This window comes from Lissotriton vulgaris, chromosome 5, assembly GCF_964263255.1.
Source record: "Lissotriton vulgaris chromosome 5, aLisVul1.2, whole genome shotgun sequence".
Lineage (NCBI taxonomy): Eukaryota > Metazoa > Chordata > Amphibia > Caudata > Salamandridae > Lissotriton > Lissotriton vulgaris.
In genome coordinates, this window is record NC_141693.1 from 1,131,837,832 (window position 1) to 1,131,860,029 (window position 22,198).

A 22,198-nucleotide genomic window follows, 5' to 3' on the forward strand; every position below is an offset into this window, starting at 1 on the left:
CGTAACAAGTCTGGTCTTGGCAAGCTGGTGCAATGGTTACGTTTCTTTTGTTAATTTTTTTATTGAAAGTATATGCCACAAAAAGAGAGAATAAAAAAAAAGCAAACACCACATAAATATAGCCAACCTATGCTTGCAATAAAAATGTTTAAAAAAAAAATTCACTCAGTTTTGCTAGCAATGTTAAAAAAAAATGTGGGATAAAAAGCAAGCTTTTGAAATTGATCCATGCATTCTACGGTAATTTTTTCTAGAGGCAACAAGAAAAAATCACCACCTAAATTGCAGACAGCTGTTGTCACTTAAACACTTTGAAACAGCAACTATAACAAGCATTTGCAATGCAATCGGTCTTGCCTTAGGGACCTTATAAATATTTAGCCATGTAGCACATTATCCTGGGTGCTGCAACATCTACTGTTCTTTAACATGGAAGCTTTGACACTAATCAGCACATTATTGTGCTGCTTTTAGGCCGCCATAGGCAGCTGTTGTTCGAAAATCCATGTCCAAGCGAGGTGCTATTAATATAAAGTAGAATCCCATTAGCATCACAAGTCGCTGTGCGCAAAATTACAGTCCCCAAAACTAAAAAAAACATGATGAAAACACTGCTAGTCCTCAAATTTCACTGAATCAAAACTGTGCATATCAAAATATCCAAAAAGGATTACCAATGCAACATAAAAACATGAAGGTATAATAGTTACCCCTGAGGTCAGGATACACGTTCAGGGCACATACACAATACCAGGAACACCGAAAACAGGTGTTCGTGTTTCAGTCCTTGGTTAAATACTAAAGTCATTAACATAGAAAGAGGCCCCTTAGTCATAATTCCTCACATGAACGACTGCCGGTGGTGGCCATGTTAAAAGTACAGAACATCTCACAAATTAATGTCCAAAGCTAAACAGATTCTCACTAAAGGAAGTGTTTTGATGCATGTATAATAGAATGTGTAGGCATATTAAAAGAAATATATCATAGCAAACAAGAATACTGCATAATAAAAGTTCTCTTACGAACTTGCATTAAAAACATGGAAATATCCTTGTTAAGGGCAATTTTCCTTTAGAGACCCACTTTTATTCAAGAGAAACATACACACTAGGTGCACATTTATTGTAATGTACATTCCACTGTTAAATGAGTAAAACAGCAGTTTACACTTCAATCACATACAGATGACTTTAATAGCATAGTTGACATCTGTGAATGTGAGGCAGTGAGTAAAGCAGGTGAGGCAGAGAAGGAAAAGGGGGACGGGGAGAGAGTTGTGAATCAGAGAGCGGGAGGAGGGGCGAGGCAGTGAAAAGTAATGTGTAGCACACAGCAAAAAAGGTACACACGTAGCTACTCAAAACACAGTGAAAAAAGTCCCTAAGCAGAAAGTAAAAAGCGGAAGCAGACAAGTGCTGTGGCAATACTCAAGAGCCCACAAAGTACATAGAACAGATCATCCTGCAGCATAAGCGCTGTAGGCTCAACCTAAAAAGGAGACAGGAAATAAATCACAATTTAATTGGGCAACTGAATTGCAAGCTAAATAAATAGCAGTTTTTTAAAAAGATAATATACATAATAATATTTTTTTAAAACACACATTGAACAAGTATTAAGTGGATATAAACAACGTGGACAAGCTTTGTGTAGTCAGTCAAAGCAAATGAAGTCAGTGGGTAAAATGGGTTGACGCACTGCCTCACGCTTTATTCTGTGGTGGCAAATGCAAAATGTAAATGACAATTCATTAGACCTGTTAATGAAGGCTGCTGATGAAACGCCCATCTGTGCATATATACATTTAATGGATTTATTTCAGGAAAAATAGTCTGGTGAGACAGCTAAAGCTGTTTCAAAATTCAGGCCTAAAAAGTGAACTTCTTATCTTGTGGTACCTTTTTATCAGTTTATATCACACATGTTGCATTTCTGTAAACTTGGTGCTTAATTTGAGCTAGTAGCTTCAACACCGGCTCTTCGAATATCAGGATATCAAATTAGGGTTCAGTCTCATAGTAGCATGTAGGCTCTGGCTATGTCCTCTTTAAGTGATTACAAATACGTAATTTTTTTCAGTTCTAAAAATCCTTAGGGCTTTTCTTTAAATATTTCTAGTTTTACTAAGAATAGCTGTTAACTTCAACCTCTTCGCCTGTTTCGTTTTCAGTGAATTTCAGTGGCTTTTGGTGGGGTAAAAAAACGGGGGGGTCTCTCAAAGGGGCGAGGCCAATGTAATTAAGGGCGTGGCCTAAAACACGTAAGCCAAAAATCTGTGATTAGCAAAGTGAGCCGCCTGACTTGTATTTTGCTGGTCTGTCATTGCATCCAGATATATGAGACAACGAGTAACATAATACCTATAACAAGTCAGGTCTATTGGCTTTGTCAATGGTTGTTAGTTGCATAAGATAAATAAGCAGCAACTGTAGCTTGCATATAATATTGAAAACGCTTCCATTTAAAGCTCTGGTGACCATGACAATGTTGCTGCTTCTGAGTTTCAAAAAGAGAAAGGAAATCCAGAGAGAAAATGACTCTCTTTGAAAGATTTCCCTCCCCTACAACGCTCACATGGCATGGCGTCATGCAGTAACTTCACCAATAATTAGAAGTGAACAATGGGAGCACAAGCACATCCATGTGCCTGCTGTCACTGCAGTCCGGAAAAAAAACGGACCGCCTGTGCCAGGGCACAAAACAGAGCCCGATAGAGACCCGCTTCGAGCCCCCCTTTAAAAAACTGCTGGTGCTCAGACCCGGTGAGATCCGGCCCACTTAAAGCCCTGCTTTTGTCTTTTCTTTGTCTCCCACAGAGATCAGGTCAAGGAGTGGCTTGAGGCCATTCGGCAAGCAAGAGAAGAGACGTGGAAGGACATTGAAACACAGGTACACCATTTTTGTTTTCTACCCACACAAGAATCACTCCCTGCCCTTACTGTTTATAGAAAATCAGTGCCTATGTGTTAACACCTACTAATCAACCTTTTTGTCAGCATGCAGAAAACAGTGGGAAAAACAATTGCATATGTGTATCTGAAACACTGTTGTGTTTATGCTTTTAACCCCTTAGCAGCTGGGCAAATTCCCATGCTGTGCTGGGGGGGGGGGGGGCGCAGAGCACCCCTGTGCTCATGCCGAGATCAGCTCGTCATGAGCCACGGTGGTCGTGTGCTCATGACGAGCTGAGCTCGTTATGACCACACCTGTTTCCTTTAGAACGTTCGCACAGCAGGGGAATTAGCCCAGCGTGCGAGCGTTCTAAAGGTCATGACGAGCTCAGCCCGTCATGAGCACACGAGCACCGTGGCTCATGACGAGCTGAGCTCGTCATGAGATTCAAAGGGGCTAAGTGATCCTAACCTGCATGCTCCAGGTGTTCCAGATAGGAATACAAATTAACTTCAATTTAATTTACATAACACACACTTTACCAGTATGTGGTAGTAAAATGGTAGGGAAAGAGTGAAAGAAAATAGTGAGGACCCACCCCAAACTGGATCAAGGTTTGTATCCTGGTGAGACATCTACAGAGGACCACCCAGTATGTTAGAAATGCTCAACCATGTATTGTGATATAAATACCTTTCTTCAAGGTGAGAATTGTATCAATTGATGTCTCTGAATTTAGCAGGTGCGTTTACGTTGTTTGACCGGGGCAGTATCTTGCGAATTGGAGATCTTACGCCATGTTTATCTGATAGAATCAGCTTCCAATAGGAAGACTAGACTCATTCTCCTTGTTTGTTTTCTTCAGACTAGTCAGTCCATTCTGTCGTTATTCAGCTTAGTGCAGAGTTCTCGTGTTTACCCAATTCCATGAATCCAGTCCAGGTTCCCTGCATTCTGGTATTTGTAGCCTTATTAGTACCACTATAAATTCAGTACCAAAGATATCAGGAATGTCACATAATAATTTGGACTGAGTGAGCTACTGAATTACTTCCTAGATGCAATGTATGTATTCATATTGCATTTCTATAGCATGAATCTACCAGAAAGGCAGCAAACTGCTGTTCAGAGTCCAAGGTAAAATCCACTTCTTGCCTTGATTGAACCCCTAAATTGTCAGCAGTGAAATAAGGAGACTTAATCACAGTTTTTTCTATTTTTCATCAAATAGTGAAATGGAAATCAAATCACTTTGTCCCTGTACTGTTCAGTTCCCTTATCTTGGAAAGCTTTGAATGCTGCCTATAGTTTGAGTCATAACTGCGCATGTTGTATGGTTATGGTACAAGCCCTTTTTCTGTGTTTTTATGATCTTACACAGCTGTCATCAGACCTTTATGTGAGAATCACTAGCAAGGGGTGTTTGGCTTTGCCCACATGTTGGGGCCAGGAGTACATGTTTTGATTGGGCAGATGTTGTGTATTTCCACAAAAAAGATCTTGCCCTCCACACCACTGTGATCATTATGTTTATTTATTAAGCTGCCCGAGCTTGAACTTTCAGCAGCCCACACATGACATTGTAAAGCTATTAAAGCTTCTTAGATAACAAGATTATTTATGGTGCTTTATTCTCTGGCATCAGCACAGGTGGGAAGAGGGCAGCCGTTAACCTACATGGATATTAGGGCTGGCTTGACAGTGCAACTATCACCTGACCATTTAACCTACACCAATAGTATTCTACAATTTTTTGCTTCCACACAAATACATATCTGTGTCCATGCTATATACTTGAAATGCTTCAACTTACCATACACCCTTACTTTAAATCCAGGCCTACTGGCATTTCCAGTCCTTGTTTAAAATTAGGATTCAGAATATGTATGAAACCTTTCATCTCTGATTGCCACAAGTTTTCTACTTCTGTGTGTAGTTCCTTTCTGCAACAGGGTGGCACTTTATTTCAACCCAGTGCACCCATTTTATTCAAGCGTGCACTGTAATTCAATAAGTCAGTTCAGTCAGGCTCACCAGAGGGCCCATGTTGCACAAGAATCCTGCAAAACCTGACGAGTCTTAAACTCTGTGTTTTCAGGAAGTTATTAACACCCCTTTCTCAGCCTCTCTTGTTCCCAGAGAATAGAAGCATGCCGGTATTATTCCTATTTTTTTTTTAACCTTCTCTGGATGACAGTGCTTAGAACAACTATTGTCATATCACTTTATTGCTGTTCCTTGGCAAACTTGCAGAAAAAGAGGGAAAAGTTCAAGTTTCCTCCTTCAGTGTTACTAAAGTTCTCTTGGATTGCTTCCATGTCAGCTTTCAGCCTCCTCACAGCGCAGAATGAGTTTTGTACGATTCTTGATTGGCAGGGGGGTGGTGAACACTTTTTTCGTAGCGTATATTGATAGACAGACTGTGTATTGGATATCGGTGATGAGGCGCTGGGCCAGATCTCCTCTTTTCTCACTGGACGCAGAAGAAGCCTTTCTCCATCCTCTTGGCTCCTCACTAATCCCAACGCTTTTTAACATCTACTTGACACCTTTGGCCAGATTGTTTTTTTTGGTCTCTCTTTAATGTGCTATATGGATGGCATGCAATTCATCCTCAGATTTGATGCCTACTCTCATACAGCTCCTGGACTTACTTGCCAGAAGCGACAGAGTAGATGAATGACAACTGTCTGAAGTTCACTCCTGACAAGACCGAAGTAGAGGACATAGGGGCATATTATCCAGGACCGGTGTTAAAATTATCGCTGTTTTATCGGCAGGAAACTGCCGATAAAACGGCGATAATGGGCTTGATAATACGCCCTTGTTAATTTCCGTAGAAGCCCATGTTAACATCAGAACATGGGCTTCTATGGGAATTAACAAGGGCGTATTAAGCCCATGTTAACATCAGAACATGGGCTTCTATGGGAATTAACAAGGGCGTATTATCAAGCCCATTATCGCCGTTTTATCGGCAGTTTCCTGCATATAAAACAGCGATAATTTTAACACCGGTCTTTGATAATATGCCCCATAGTTCTCCCCCTTATGTCTTGACTGCAGCCCAGTGACAGAATTCTTTGGGTCTCTGCCCCAGTGGGGAGAAAAAAACTCAGGTACTGCTTTGATAGAACTTTATCCTTTAAACCCTACATCAATATAGTGGCTTACTTGTGTTAGTTACACCTGCACATTTCAAGAAAGGTATTCCCATTGCTTTCCCAAGATGCACATTTAATTGCAATCCATTCCATTTTAGAGACAAGATGTGATTACACGGATTACTTTTACCTAGGCTTCTACACTTCTACTACTCATCTTCGACAAATAGTCCAAAATGTCTCTGGCAGACTCTTACTTAAAATGCCCCAAACAGCCTCAATCTCGTACCAGCTTAAAGCTTTAGACTGGCTTCCCGTTTAAAAACAGATTCTGTCTAGAAGCCTTTGTATGTTCTTGAAAGTCATTCACAGCATCAGACCCTCCGCTATTGAACATTGTTTCTAGCACTATGTTCCAGCGCACCCTTTCTCTTGGTAAATGACCTTGTGTTGCATTCCATTAATCGAAGGTTCAAGGCGAGGTTGCTGCGCCTTTGCCTTTAGGGTGGCTTTGCATTGGAATGCACTCCACGTTAAGATTATGTCTAATCCTTGGTAGATGAACATTTCAGAAGGATTTAAAAAACAAACTTTTTCAGATATCCTGAACTTGTCTTGCATTTGTGCTAGAGTCTGAGTGTAAATTTGTTTTTAATAGCGCACCGCGCTGCTCACCTGAACCACATTGTTCTACCCTGGTCTGTCGCGGCATAGCCATTTGAGCAGAGGGTACGTGCACCACTTTTTAAAAAAATCACCGCACCTCAGAGCACTAGAGAACAGCGCTCCATTCGCCCTTCACGCTGCTGCAGTACCGCCCCTTCCTGTATCACTTGAGGAAGTGCGCCAAGCGGACGCGCGCAGCGGTGCCCCAAAGGTGCCCCAAAGGCAAGTCCGTCAGCGCCTGAACGATGCCAGACACCCTGCCCGTTATTTCGTTTACCTTCCTCCCAGCTCCACAGTGGCTATGATATGATACCCTAGTCAAGAGCTTTGCGCACTCAATAGACCACCTCCCTTTCCAACAGCACCTTCCTCTCTGGCGGCAGGTACTACCCCCATCAGAATGACAGGGACTAAGACTAAGAGTTCCACTAATCACAAACACTCCCCTATTTACCTCAACACCTGGTCCATGTCCTAGGAAACCCACCCACACCAACCTAACAGGTTTATACTGCAATGCTCGCTCTCTCCCAAAACACGCTCTGGAAATCTGGTCCCTATTGGACTCAGAGAAACCAGACCTATTTTTTGTCACTGAAACATGGCTCTTCAAGTTCTCGCAACCCGATTTTCCTCAGCCCTCCCTCAAGACTATCAGCTGACCAGACTAGACATTAATGGGAAAATAGGAGGGGGCATAGGCATAGCTTTCAAGACTAACATGAATATACACGTTATTGACTCTATCCAAATGGACTGGGGAGAAATCTGCATTTTTAAAATAAACTGTATCAGGGAAGAGACCTGGAGAGGGGCCCTACCCTATCGACCCCTGGCAACAAAAGTCACTTTACCAGACATCTAACAGAGGTAATTGCACCACATGTCCTGGCTGCCGACAACTTCCTCCTTCTGGGGGATTTTAATTACCCCACTGACATTGCTTCAGATCCTCACTCAAACTATCTGGTCTCCAGCCTTAACACTCTTGGCCCTGACCAACAGGTAACTGGTCCCCGGCATACTGCTGGGCACACCTTAGATCTTTTATTTACTGACTCTCTCCAAGTGAAGGCCGACCAACCAGCCCCAGTCCTATGGTCGAACCACTATGTCCTAAAATGTCAAATATTGGGCATACCTACCCGACAAAATCCCTTGAAGGAGTTAAGACTATGCAGACCCTGGAACAAAATACACATAGACTCCTTTTCAACCATGCTGAGGAGACCGACCAGGGGAATGCCGGGGAAGCCGGCCAGCGAATACCTGCGCCCTTCCCCGAGAGACGCTCCCACCACAACAAAACTCCTGGGGTTGGCCAATCTCATCCCACTAACAGTTAAGGAAAGAATATGGAGGAAGGAATTTATAGACATTTTTCCTTGCTAGAATTGCGCCTGGCAGGCTTGGTCCTGACGGCGCAAGACAAGAAAGACAATGACAGGAGGGAAAGATGCAAGCCCAGGGTAGAGCGGTCACTAGAAAATTGGCTGAGAGCATTCAGGGCCTTGGCCTGTGTTTTCATCGAAACGCTCCCCCAGAGTGCCGCAGCACTTATTTTAAATGAGCAAAAGGTACATGATGCATAACAAAAATATCAAAGGGATGCATGGTTGAGATACGATGATGGCTTCAGGGAAAAGATGCAAACATGGCCAGTGACTGAATGGGACTGCTACGACATGGAAGGGTTCCCGACACACATGGTGGCTGCCAGAGAAGGGGTCAGCACAGGAGAACACATTTTTTACAAATCAGGAAAATCATGCTGGAAGTTCGACAAAGACGATTGTAAGTGGGGGACTGCATGCAGGTTTAAGCACGCATGTGGGTCCTGCGGGTGGGGCCACCCTGCCATTCGCTGCAGGCAGGCCCAAGGAACAGGGCAAACAAGGAGAAGGCAGGCACTAAAGAGTGAGGAGCAGGCCCCCCAGTCTGGGGCAACTGGGGTGCGGGTGGGGGACAGCCGCTACCTACCCCCATAAAAACAAGTAGGCTATTATATCTATTAGGTCATTATCCCAAGGCGACAGACAAGCGAAGGTTAACAGAAGGTTTCACACAAGGTTTTCCAATCCCTTACCAGGGACCCAAGGGTGCCCGGGAAAGCCGGACCCTAAAATCAATGAGACCCAACCCAGGAGTGGCCTGACAAAAGGTAGAGAAGTAAGTTCAGCTGGGGTGGGTGACCGGCCCTTCACACCCCCTCCCCCCACTAGAGGACTTGGTGGTATCCCTCTGGGCGTGGTGCCCAAAAAGGAGGTAGACAAGTTCTGATTAAAACATCATCTGTCACACCCCCACAGTGACTCAGTGAATGACTGGCTTGACCAGGGAAGTTGCTCAGTAGCCTATGCATCGGTGGACGACACGGTGCACCTGATAAGGCAGGCGGGGAGGGGGGCCCGATTGGCAAAGACAGACATAGAATCAACCTTCCGCCTCTTGCCAGTACACCCAGATAGCTACCATTTGCTAGGCTTTCAGCTAAACAGACAATACTACTATGACAAATGCCTGTCAATGGGTTGCTCAATATCCTGTGCAAACGTTGTACAGACTTATCAAACTGAGTTCCTGTGGATTCCCCCTCCGCCCCCCACAAAGTCTGAAACTTACAGAGGTCTGCTCTTCTGGTCTTTGTCACTTCGCATCTTGGACTTGCTCTTTCCTTTTATACATACCCAATGACTGAGTTATGAGAAACATGTCCGGCAAGGCAACAGCTTTAGCATGGAGGCAAAGGCATGAGGGATGGACGTAAGGCCAGAAAGTCATTTTTCCCCGCCCAGCAATGCAGGTTAATGCCCTCTATTGGTGTCCCTCCCTTCCCAGCTCCGGTTCTTCCATTGCTTAACGGGAGCTGCTTGTTGAAGACGTCATGGGAAATCTAGGCCCCAGCGAAATTTGGAATTATGCCAGTCTAATTTGCGTAATTTCAGTAATTATTTGTTACACAGAATTGCTGAAATGATGCGGGTATGCCATATTGCAGAATTATGTGTTATTCACAGTAATATTTTACAGTGAGCGCGCAAGAATAATGCCAATGGCCGGAATGGGAGAGGCTGTTGCTCGCGCCATGTGTGTTTTTCTTGCTATTTTTTAATCCGAAAGGTGTTCTCGTGTCAAAGATCGGCACGGCCACGCATTTGGTGCTGAAATACAGAGTTGAATGACGGATTTTTATTAATAGGAATGGCACATAATTTCGCATACATTTTCCAAACGTTTGTGTAATTAAGCACATGCAAATTGCGCAAATTTATCAGGCTCATTTACCATCTTCTGTAACTGTGGTACTTTCCCTTCCCAAATATAAATGCAATTACTAATTCAAAGGCTCACCAGTACAAACTGCCGTCCATTTTAAATTTGGTTTATTAAACAAGATAGAGCTTGCTATAAATTCAGCAGTAATATTAGTAATTTACATTGCACTAACCCAAATATCAAAAGGTGCTTAAATAACAGGTGCTATTATTACCCCACTCAGTGTATACATCTCAGAAGGATGTTAGGCCGAGTCGACCTGCTAGAATTAAAATCTGGCCTATCTTTCCGATTTTACTAAACCGCGTTTAGTAACAATTTCAAAATATTTCCGTTAGCCCTTATCTTAACATAAATAGGCTTGCATAGCTTTTATAATGGTAAATAAAACAAAAAATCTAAACTTGGAAATAAAAATAGCCTACAGGATATATGTACATACCTCTCTGCTCCTAATCAGATGCTTAAAGTCGTATTCCTATTTCCATCTAAAAACGCTTCCATTCGAATTCAAATGGTTTGCAGCCTTTTCTCTTCTGAAATTATTATTCATAATCCATGCATCATAAGCACCTACTTGATTGTGTGCCCGCCAGGTGAATGCAGTGCGGCTGCTGGGGCCTTGTTTCATTGGATAGGGCCACACATATGCAAATAAGGAGGCGGCCCTTGACATTATAAGGCACAGTGGACACTACAGAACAGGCCTGCAGGCATCTGCAGCCACCTTGTTCTACAGGCCCCGCCCAAAAACATAGACATCAGTCCCGTAAATTGGTGCATGCAGGTTGGAATCCTCCTCTGTGATGTGAATGAAACATAAACGAAATGTGTCTCTGGGACAAAAAACGTAAATGAGTGATGTATTGCTACAGATTAATAAGAGGATTTATTATCGAGTAAACGTACAATCGCTCAAAAAAACGAAAAAAATACTTTGGTTGTTATGGAAATCAACCTTGTATTGGGGCCAGAAAGTGATTGTTGACTGGAATGTTACAAAGCGGTTACTTATTTGGTTTCTGGGCTTAATCTATTGTTTAGATTCTTGTTTTAAGCACTAATTATTTCTTACAACACACACATTTGTTTTGTTAGACTTTTTTAAGAATGTATTTTTGAGTTATTCTGTAATTTCGTTATTAGACTCCAAGAGAAGACTCAAGACTTCGAACAATTTCCTTGCCAGTATGCTCTTCCAGTTCGGATCCATTTTTGAGCAGTGCCATGACTATAGATAAGGCTGTGGTAAGGTTAATTTCACATTTGTTGCATACTTCCTTAATGAAAAAATAAGCAATGTGATTGAAGAAAAATCCTCTACATATATGACCCGCATTCTGGTTACCCAGTCTTTAAAGTAGAAAACAAAGAGAAAATATAAACTAACCATTCACCTATCCGCTGCTACGAAATGATTTACCTCTTGCATCCTAAATACATCATCTGTACCTTATGTAATGTGAGCTCTTATTTTTCTGAAAGAACCAGAGGCTTAGCTGTTATTAGTGCAGCTGGTGCAGTAGCATCGAGGCAGAGGGGTGTGATATGTCCACTGCCCCCCCAAATATGTCTCTTTTCCTACCCAACTGGTGTTAGGATGTCCTCTATCTATGCTTGCATTAGGACACAATCCACATATAGCGTATCATTTTACCAGGCGAGACCGGCACAGGGAAGAGGGGGGGATTTGGCAGACGACGGGATAGGTGAAAAAGAAATAAAAAATCCACTTACCTTGCGCTCACCGCATCGCCAACTCGGTGACGCAGCGAGCGTAAGGTTAGTGGTTTTATATATTTTTGTATTTAATTTTACCTATCCTGTCATCTGTTGACTTCCCCACCGCCCAGCCTCACCACTCTTACCTGTGCCGGCCGCGCCTGCATTTTAGTGCTCTCTCGAAATGATTGTTATTATGAACAATTGTACTTTGGAGTATCGAGTACAAGAATATTGTGGTACACAATATCAAGAGACATAATATCGAAAGGTAAGTGTATAGATTTACCAATCTTAACGCCCCATATATGTACCTTGAAGATGGGCATAGCTTGAAGGTACAGAAATGTGGAGTTAGGTATCGAAAATGTATACATAATTACCTTTCGATATTTTGGCCCTTGATATTTTGTCTATGATATAAGTGGACCTGATATGCTGCACTGAATATTCAGGGTCCATACAACTACGAATATTTTCTGTACTACGAGCCATTTACATTGATTTTGGAACTCTTTCCATCTATACATCCATACGCATGACACCAAGATTGTAAACAGAAAAAAGCCACAGGCAATCAGTTCAGTTATAATTCTTTATTGTTTGATTACTTAAAATCATGCCAATTAAAAGAGGTACATTATGTATACAAAAGAGTTAAAAGTGAATCCTTAACACATAATAGTTTGAAAAATATGATGAAATTACTAAAAATTCATTAGAACAGAATATCCCTAGATGTTGAGCATCATGTTTTCTGGATTCATAGTGGCTATAATAGCTTGTTGGCATGATCGGGCTCCGAGTTTGTTCCATTTGCTCCACAACAGGATACTTCTGTCATTGAGCAATACGGGACATGCACAGGCAACTAAGTATGGGCGGAAAATCCGTTCCGCTCGCGGATTTTGCGAATTTTCGGGAAATTCGCAATCCGCGAGATTTGCGAATCTCCCGCAAAATCCGCAAATCCGCGAGCAGCGGATTTTGCTCGCACTGCTCGCACTGTTCGCGTGAGTTCGCGCCCCGCGAATAAGTGCAAAATTGCAGAAATACGATCTTAGCAAAACTGAAAGTAACTACTTACCAGGTTCAAAAGTTCAGGCTCATCATTAGTAGCCATTTCCTGTAGTGCTTCCTGAGGGGCCCCTCCAGAGTTCAGTTGCCAGTTGAAACTATTATGTGACCCTGCTCTGAACCTCAGAATAGTTACACATATGCCACAAAGGTCCTGAATTACAGCTAAGGGAGACAAGCAGGAGCCAGGCTGGAAGTTAAAATCCATTAATCAGCCCCTAATTCATTATTGTCAGTTGGGGCAGGGCAGGTGTTGTAACTAATTTTGCAACAATGAAAGCACTTAGCAAGTGCAAAAGATCACTAATCAGGGCGCACTAAGGAAGCAGGTGCCAGCTAAAAAAATATTCTGTGACACATTAATCAGCCCCAAATTAATTCAGGTCACTTGAGGCAGGGAAGGTGTGCTTTGCTTTGCCGAAAATAATGTACACTGGACAACCAGAGGGTGTGGTGATGAAACAGAGGGTGGCATGGGTGGGCCAGAGGGTGGCATGAGTAGTCAGAGAGTGGCAGTGGTGACAGAGAGTGGCAGTGATGAAGAAGAGTGTCCCAAACAGGCTGGACACGTAGAAACAACAAGTTCGCAAAACTTGCGACCCGACAGGTAAGTTCGCAAATTGCGAAATTGTAAAAACCCTCGCGAACTGGCAGAAACACGGGCGAACACAAAAAAAAAAATCCGCAAATTCGCGGATTTTGCGGATTGCGAATCCGCAAATCCGCAAAATTCGCGAACGCGAGATCCGCAAAATTCGCCCATGCTTACAGGCAACATGCTTTATTGATTCTGAGTGATAGCCGCACACCCTGCACTTGATGTTATCACTTGAACGGCACCATTCGGGTAAGTGCTTTAAGAAGGGCCATTCACCCATCCTCAGAGCCATAAACATTTTCTTCATGAAAGTGCAAAGGTGCTTGATAGGTAAGGTGCCACAGGCAATCATTTCTAGTGTGTTCTACAGAATTACAAGTAGTTAGAATTAGGACTTCTAGTTTCATGGTATTTATTTTTTTATATTTCCGTCAGTCCATTTTTACTTTCATCTCATTTTCATCTCATTTTTTGGTATTTATCCATATTTATTTTTCGTCCTACAAAAATCAAGTGGCAACTAGTATACTTTGACATTCATTTAACTGATAAAGGTACACTCAGTTCACTCTATTTTTTACAATAAAACAACGCGCTCACCATAAAGCGTTAGCGTGGACTATTAGAACATGTACTCACCTGAAGCTATTAAAGCTGCATAAGGAACTTTTAATCACTTTTTAACTCCATATGCTCGCAGTATGCCCCCCTTTTGGACTATGCTTCTTGATTGACACCTTGGAGAGAAACACAAAAAAAGATCAGATGTCTGTATATTCCGCTTTAAAAAATAGATACAGACTGACAAAGACGTTGCTTTCTATCTGAATTAAAGTGTAAACAAATAGTAAATATAAAAAACGTGGAGCCTTATTTATAATGCCTTTGAAAAGTGGATAGTATTGCGCGTGTACAGGTGTAAATAGGTTAGAAGGGAGCAGAATGCAGTGGCAACGAAGGTAATCATGCAGTAAACACTGCAGTACAGACATTATAAAGTGGAGTGGTTGGATTGAGAGCTGGTGGCCCAGGATGGAAGGAATTTGATTAATGCCAGGTGACTGTTCCAAGTCTTGTTCTGGACATTTAATTAACACACATGGGTCCTGTGCGGGTTTGATTACTGCTCTTCATGATGAGAAAGGGACTCATACAACTAATGAAGTAGTTTACAAAAAACTTTCGAAAATGACTTAATTATGTGTCTCTGTTGCATTGATTGCTTCTACTTTCCCCCAGTCTTTATCCGAAATCATTACCCAAGTTTTGTCACTAGGTCTCTTCCAGTGCAGAGGACCACTCATGAAAGGGACACGATGTAGGTGTGTTGTCAGGAACCATACCAATAGAGGTTTTTAATCTTTCTACCCTCAGGGGACTCAACTCAGTGCTCCAAGGCCATATTCGGATCCCTACAATTATTACAGTAGCAGTGAAACAACAACTCCTCCATTGGCAGTGAGTATGTCTCTTTTGTTGTCTAATGATCATGCGGTGATGCGGAAACTGATCGTTTGTTGGTGCTTCTTGTTGTGGCCAATTGATTCTACTCTTAGGGCGCTTCCGTAGGGAACATCTGTAGTGTTGTGTGTGTGAAATTACTAAACAGACTTATTCCTCCATATAAGACTATGCTGAAAACTGTTGGTGTTGTTAGATATGTCCGATTCTTGCCCCAATGATTGACCTGCTGTTAGAATGTGTTGTCTCTTGATCACAATGGAAGTGGTAAGCTGAAATTAAGACAGTTCCCCACTGAAAAAAGGATTCTTCCTGTGGCCCAGCTGACACTATGTGGGGCTTCTATAATCCGAGAGTCGTTTTCTCTACGAAGGAGAATAGAAATCTGATTCCGCCCCAGGGGGCAAAAGCTGCATTTCTTAGGGCCTAGCTTAACCAAAAAGCTCACTTAACTTTGATGCTAGATTTCATGCTTTTAGACAATGCTTGTAGATTTGTTTCATAAAATATTCTTGTTTTCTTCTGACAGCGCTACTCAGATTATAACAGTCACTCAAAGACCGAAGAAAGCGATCAAGGGAATACCTCACCCGATGAAGGCATCTATGATACCCCAAGGAAAATACTAAGATGCATAGTAAGTCAAACTGATGTACCAACTCCATGCAGTCAAGAACTTTTTAACTAGGGGGAACCCCACAAAATGTTTTTAGAGCTAAAAGGAAATCCCTCAAATATTAATTCAACGTCATTGTAGACTTATGTTAAAGTAGAATAGTATTAAATGGTATGGGAATTTCTATAAAGTGTGGGAGCCAGCCTCTGCAATGCTAAATATTGCCATAGGTGTGTGCAGGAAGCAAAAAGGAAACAAAACACTAGACAATAAGTACACAGGATGGTAAACTTGAGGTATTATGCCATTTGCTTAAAAAAATTTAATTTTAATTTTATGAGATTAATATTTAGCATGTCCATAGCTCAGGAGGGAAGTAGGATGCTGCACATAGATGAGGAATATACACAACAGGTCATATAAGTTACAGCTGCCTGTATGAAGAGTTAGAAATGAATGCATAGGGGTGGTCCAACAGTGTAGACCGGGAAGTCAAGTCAAGATGGGGTTCAAGAAATGTAAGAGGATAAGAGGTGGACGAAGATGGGGTGTGTCTTGAGCTACACAAAGCGCCAGAGGGCAGAGGGTGCCCTGCTAATGATACTCATAGGTCACAATATGTGAGATGCCCCATTCTAGCTTTAAGGACACATGCTAAAGGGGTGTACGATTCAGAAAAGGGGGTGGTGATGAACAGAGTGTCTGAATTAAGCAGACCACTCTTACCCAGTCCAAAGATCAGGGCTTGATCCATCACCGTTATTTATCTCACTGCACCATCCCAGCTCAGAACCTGGCTATATGCAAATCAGTCTGTCCCTGGCCCAGTGCATCATGGGAACAGGGCAGACTAAACTACCAAGCCAATTCTTCACCAGAAAGGGGTGTACTGGCACTTTGACTAGTCCAAATAATCCTCCATAGAAGGATTCCACACGAACTGGAGGTGCCTGTGCAGGGGAGGACATTTGAGTGTCATATATTGTCCATCTCTGTAAGTGCTGTTCAAGGAGTTACATTGACATTAGAAACTTCATTTGAGGAAAACATTCTCTCTTCTGATCAGATCCTTATCTCCAAGGGAAAGGGGAATAATGATAAAAGTCAACACCTAAAGAGAATCAGTTTCAGTCCCTCACTCTGCAACATAATCCTGTCATTGCCTCATATGTATTGCAAGGCGTGCTCAACACGTATGTGCTTTTGTTTTTTTATCTAGTACTGTAGCAATGAGGACGGCTTGGCCACGGGACCTTCAAGTTCCCCAAAATGCACGCACCCCCTCACTCAGGTAATACCAATGCAGAAATCCATTGGAGGATGGAAATGCTTTTACATGTTCAAGGTTCAACTTTGCTCATATCTATTGCTGGAACTCAACCTGTACCCTTTCTCACCATGTTTATTACCTGCCCTGCACGTCTGCACATAGGTCAGATCTGCACTGGTGGAGACAGCTCGGTCAGTCACCATGATGAGGGTGATAAAATGAGTTTCAGTCCCTGGGTGATGACACCTATCATGTTACTGAATAACAAACAGTGGGGCATATTACCAAGCAATAGCGATAATTATCGCTATTGCTTGGTCAGAGACAAAAATTTACCGCTGAGCTGCAGCGATTTTTATCGCAGATAAACCTTGGTATTACCAAGGTTTATCGCAAATGCGATAAAAATCGGCCGCAATGCATGAATATCGCTGAAAAGTCAGTGATATTCATGCATTACCGAGCTAATGCTCTTAGCCATGTTATCCACCTCCCATTGGATAACATGGCTAAGAACTGCTCAGGGGCAGGTGTTAGCTTTTGGAGATATTCGCGCTTAGCGCGAATTTCTCCAAAAGTTGGTAATAGGAGATAGCGATGTTAGCGACTGTTTTCAGTCGCTAACATCTTGGCACGCCCACTTTGCATGTCATTAGTGATAAATATCACTGACATGCAAAGCGGGGCCCAAGATGGTCGCTATCTCCTACTAGCTGTCGCTAACTGGTGTTAGCGACAGCTAGGTAATAGGGAGATAATTTTATCTCCGCTTTCTTGGCTTTCAAAGCCAAAAAAGCGGAGATAAACCCCCTAGATAATATGCCCCAGTATTGTTTGTGGTGTGTGCCGGAGTGGCATTCTTGCGTTATCACCCCTAACAGACTAGATGGCACCACAGTACATGAAGAAAGATTACTGGAACTCTAGTGTAATTACTAGGCAGCAGTTCCACAAGGGTTATACAAATTTGCATGAAAAGCTTCAAAGAAAATGCCTAGGTGACAGGAAACACAGCGACAAAGACTGGCATTTCCACACTATCATCACTTTGCGTAAGAGTTAACTTTATTAAGATTGTAGAAAGCAAATTTATTGAAAACTTGTGTGTTTTGAAAGCTGGATCACTAACCACCTGGCCCATATTATACATATGGTCCATGTTTGCGCCATGGCGCACCTTTCAAAAAGTGCTCCTGGCGTAGACAGGGATAGTGGGCCCTTTTATGATGGATGCACTGACCCCTCAGCCGTAGCAAACTCAGCCAAGCGGCTTGTGTTTAACAGTACAGACGGCACTCGTCCTAAACTTTAAAGAAGGAACAGTGATCCTTCTGCGGGATGGTGCGATGAGTGACTGCACCTGCCTGCAAGGGGGTGTCTGGGAATCCATGGGACCTCTTTGGCCCCTGACAGCTCTAAGAACAACAGAGTTAGGCAGCATGACTTTTGCAATGCAGCCTGCACATCGCCTGCGACTCAGCCCCTACCTCCAGCAGACAGAGCACTCAGCCGCACCAACTAGCATCAAAGGGGTTGTAAGAGCTCATTTCAGTAAGCCCCTTGCACAAGCAACGAGCGATGAACCTCCAAGCGGATGAATGACTTTGCTGGCAACCCCACACCCCCAGTGTTTAGTATTCTTCCCCCAGGTAGGTTGCTGCCCCAAGCAGCGCCCTCGACAAGCTTATCTCCCTGGCAGCTGTCTGGCTTCAGCCCGAGTGGATGAACACATTTGCAACCAGATGTGCTGCTCTTGTTCAAGCAACTTCCACCCCTAGATACCCTTACAATATCATTACATGCCATTGCGTGCAAGGTATTCTTTTCTTCCACTGTCCAGAGGAGGCTCACGGGTACAAGGGTTGAAACGCATCAACATCATCTTTGGAGGAGCCATCAAACATTAAAACTACCAAATAATAATTTGGGCACATTTGATACCCCTAAAGGGTTACCTCCTCTGTGGGCTGCCTATTAAATAAGGAGTGCAGCCACACCACTCAAACTGACTGGAAGACCAAATGTTTTTCTATTTACTACATTTTAGGTTATTGTAAGAAAAAGATCGACGATTGCTGCCACTTTTTTTTTTAATTTCGTTTTTGTGTTTATTTGTATGTTTAAATGTTACTTTTAAAGACACACTCCAGCTGCCAGTACCAAGAGTAAAGGCTACAACACTGCAAAAGAGTGAAATAATGTATTTTATATAATCAAATATATACAACAGTGACTAATTTAAGTATTCATTGTGCAAAAAAAGAATGAACGAGCTTGTCGCCCAATTTGCCATACTTTTGTTCACTTACCCCCTCTAGAGGGCTGCCCCCAGGGGACACACTATGAGCTCGCCACCTTTTAATGTTGTACTTTACATGTGACTTCTAATGTCTGTTCGATTCTGCGCTCGCGTCCAAATTAGGGCACGAACACAGAGGCAAAGGGATTTCCTCATTTGCTTGGGGCCACATCCCCATGAAAACAAGGGCAACCCTCTCACAATAGCAGAATAGCACTGGTTCTACATGTGTGCCAGTGATGTCAGTACTACATATGGGAGCCCATTCTGTAATACTATAGTGCCTCGTGGGTACACAAAGCCTGTGCACACAGCCGTTTTGCCCCTAGAACACTTTGCGCAATGCAGCCCCCAGCATACATTTAGAAGGTCTGGGTGAACATAGTACGCTAGAAAATTTCATCCAACATACCATACTACACTAAGACGAACATGTTATGAGCTATGAACAGCTGGGATTGTGGCAGGAACATTGTTGCATTGGTTTAAGAGTTTTTCTTTGGAGCTTGCCAGATAGGCCCACACTTTATTAAATGTAAATTGATACTTGTATAGCGCACTACTCACCCGCAAGGGTCTCAAGGCACTTGTACGAATACCGCTGTGGAACCCATCCTGGCTTTCCCTGTGAGGCGTCCACTCCTGGGCACCCCCAAGGTGGAGGCCAGGCATCCTTAGCGTTGTGGGGGCCTTTGTGGAGATTAAGCGAGCTATTGCCCAGAGTTGCAGAGTGGGACTCCATGATTGGAATAGGTACCGAGGCGAGAATTATCAGGTCCGTGGAATTATTGAGCCCAAGACCCACCGAGGCGGGGAATTGAACTCTGGTCCGGGGCTAAACCTCTGCATCAGGCTCTACCGCTCTAACCATTGAGCCACACTTCTCCACTAAGAGTTCTGGCACTTCATGGCATTGACCTGTTGCCTTAATTCCCATGTGAGATAGCTCACTGCATTCATGTGATTACTGCACAGATCTTTGTGTGTAACCCGAAGGTGATAGGGCAGAAGCCCTGCAGTGAGACTGCTATAAAAATATACCATTCAGGCAGTTAAAACTAGTACCTTATTAGCTGCGCCCAAATACAAGGTCGTTTCTAAGATATGCTGCCTAGGTATAACTATTTGATTTATATTTATCCCAGTGACGCAACTTTTTTAACTTTTTCCAAATTTGGCAGGTCAAGCGAGACCTCAAGGAGTTCGCTGACCTCCCTGCCTCTGAGCAGCCAGATGAAAGTGAGGATGATGACGAAAATAAAGAAAAGGAGGATCATTATGTGTATATGAGAAGTATGTAAGTATATCTCATAGCAGCTCTATGGTTACAATGGACATAATACAATAATTATGTTTAGAGAACAATGTCAAGACCATGTCAGTTTCAAATGGTCTGAAACTGAAGCATACAGTATCAGTAACAAAGTAACATACCCTGGCAACCAGCTATGCTCTCAGCAACAGGACCCCTGCGGTGTCCATGCACCAAAAGCTGACCTTAAACATGGAGGCAATATAATCTAAAGTACGGCTTGTGATCTACTTTTCCCAAAGCTGATCACAGAAAAGCTACACATAATTCAAATTTAAAGTAACATATGAAGAATTCCAGGCACTGCTAGGAACGCAAGCACTAACTTTACTGATGACTGTACCTGACCATTTCAGTAAATGCAGGAGCTTGTCCGAGGTACAGCAGACCTTCTGGCTTATTCTGCACTATTGCAGTGCTGGAACTTGCCAGAGGTTTTTGATCAATAAATGTTTAATGCACTTCAGAAACCAAGTATATCAATTTGTTGTAACCATAAGTAAAGTCTGTAATACTACGTAATGATATTCTCGCTTAAATCTGCGCAGAGGGAAGTGCTATGACAAACACTGAGAGCAGATGTGTTAATATCAGTCAGGGCTATTACTATTTTTGTAGTACATTGACAAGGCTAAAACTCTTTATACAGCTGTCAAAAAGGCGACACTGTGAATTACAAATATGAAATTTAAGATACCTAATCATTTGCTAGATCCTGTCCTTCCATTTACTTGTCAGCTCTATGCTCCTTTGTTTGTTTGTACTCTTTTGCACCAATTTCCATTCCTATAAATTCTGCAACATTTGAATAAATCTGAAAAATCATCCCTTGGTGTGCCATTGTACATTCTAGAAATCAAACAGGTGTCCGAACCTGAGCTTCTCTTACACTCAGAGTGGTAAAAGATGCACAAACACCCATCCACAGCAGTCCCAACCAAAAGAAGGAAAGAGAAGAAAGACTAGAAATAACGGAAGTGGGCTTATGGGAAGTCATCTCTCTACAGAGCTTCTCCCAAGCTTGCAGGTTGTAGCTGTAGAGCCATTTGTATTGAAACCCTATCCTTAGCAGATGTTAATAGTAGTCATTAAAACTCAAGATTCTATATTTACCTGGGATGTGAAAGCAGCGAGAGCTGACACTTTTGTAAAATATCCATCCACTTGTATGGCTTGACTTAGTACATTTGTCTAGTAATTAATACACATTCTCATTTCTTTAAGACCACAGTTAGTTCAAAGTGCTTTCAGCAAAATGGATTACACAGCAACGGCATCCAGCTCTCAAGACCCTCTTGTGTAAGTAGCTCCTTAATTTATTAAAGTACAAGTGCAATTTCTAACAGCTTCTTTACAAGAAAAATGGTTGTCCATATCTTGAAACCACTATGATCTTATTGACCATTCCCAATAGGTTCAAATTGTCTTCGGAGTTAAACTGGTGATGCTTTAGATAAGTGACACATTTTACAAGCAAAACCTGATGCCATCTCAATAGGTTTCTATGACATAATCATAACATCTTCTTCTATTACATCATTGATATCACTGATAGGGATGTGAATTCTAGCCACCTTAGAGCACGAGTTACAGTTACTGGTGGTAACTACAACTAGTGAATTTCATAGGTTTTGCAGGTTTAAAATGGCGTTTTTTGTCTATCATTTTTCATCTATCTATTGCATCACTTTTACCTTTGTTTTATCCACTGATCGATATATATATATATATATATATATATATATATATATATATATATATATATATATATATATATATATATATATATATATATATATATATATAGCAATGGCTGAATAAAGAAAAGCACGATAATCACTGGGTCCACGCTCGTTTGTTCTGCATGAGTGGGAGTAAAAGCGAGAAGTCAAGGATATATAT

General features: G+C 42.3%; 1 protein-coding gene across 2 annotated transcripts in view; it reads left to right on the forward strand.

The window, feature by feature from the left end:
- The window catches only part of PLEKHS1 (pleckstrin homology domain containing S1), a 64,302-nt gene that overhangs the window by 13,033 nt on the left and 29,071 nt on the right, over positions 1-22,198 (forward strand). For both annotated transcript variants that reach the window (XM_086922862.1, XM_086922861.1), the window contains exons 6-12: positions 2,820-2,892; positions 11,088-11,189; positions 14,713-14,796; positions 15,329-15,436; positions 16,635-16,706; positions 20,166-20,281; positions 21,521-21,595. In XM_086922862.1, the coding sequence (XP_086778988.1) occupies positions 2,820-2,892; positions 11,088-11,189; positions 14,713-14,796; positions 15,329-15,436; positions 16,635-16,706; positions 20,166-20,281; positions 21,521-21,595 (630 nt within the window). The remainder of the gene's footprint in view (positions 1-2,819; positions 2,893-11,087; positions 11,190-14,712; positions 14,797-15,328; positions 15,437-16,634; positions 16,707-20,165; positions 20,282-21,520; positions 21,596-22,198) is intronic.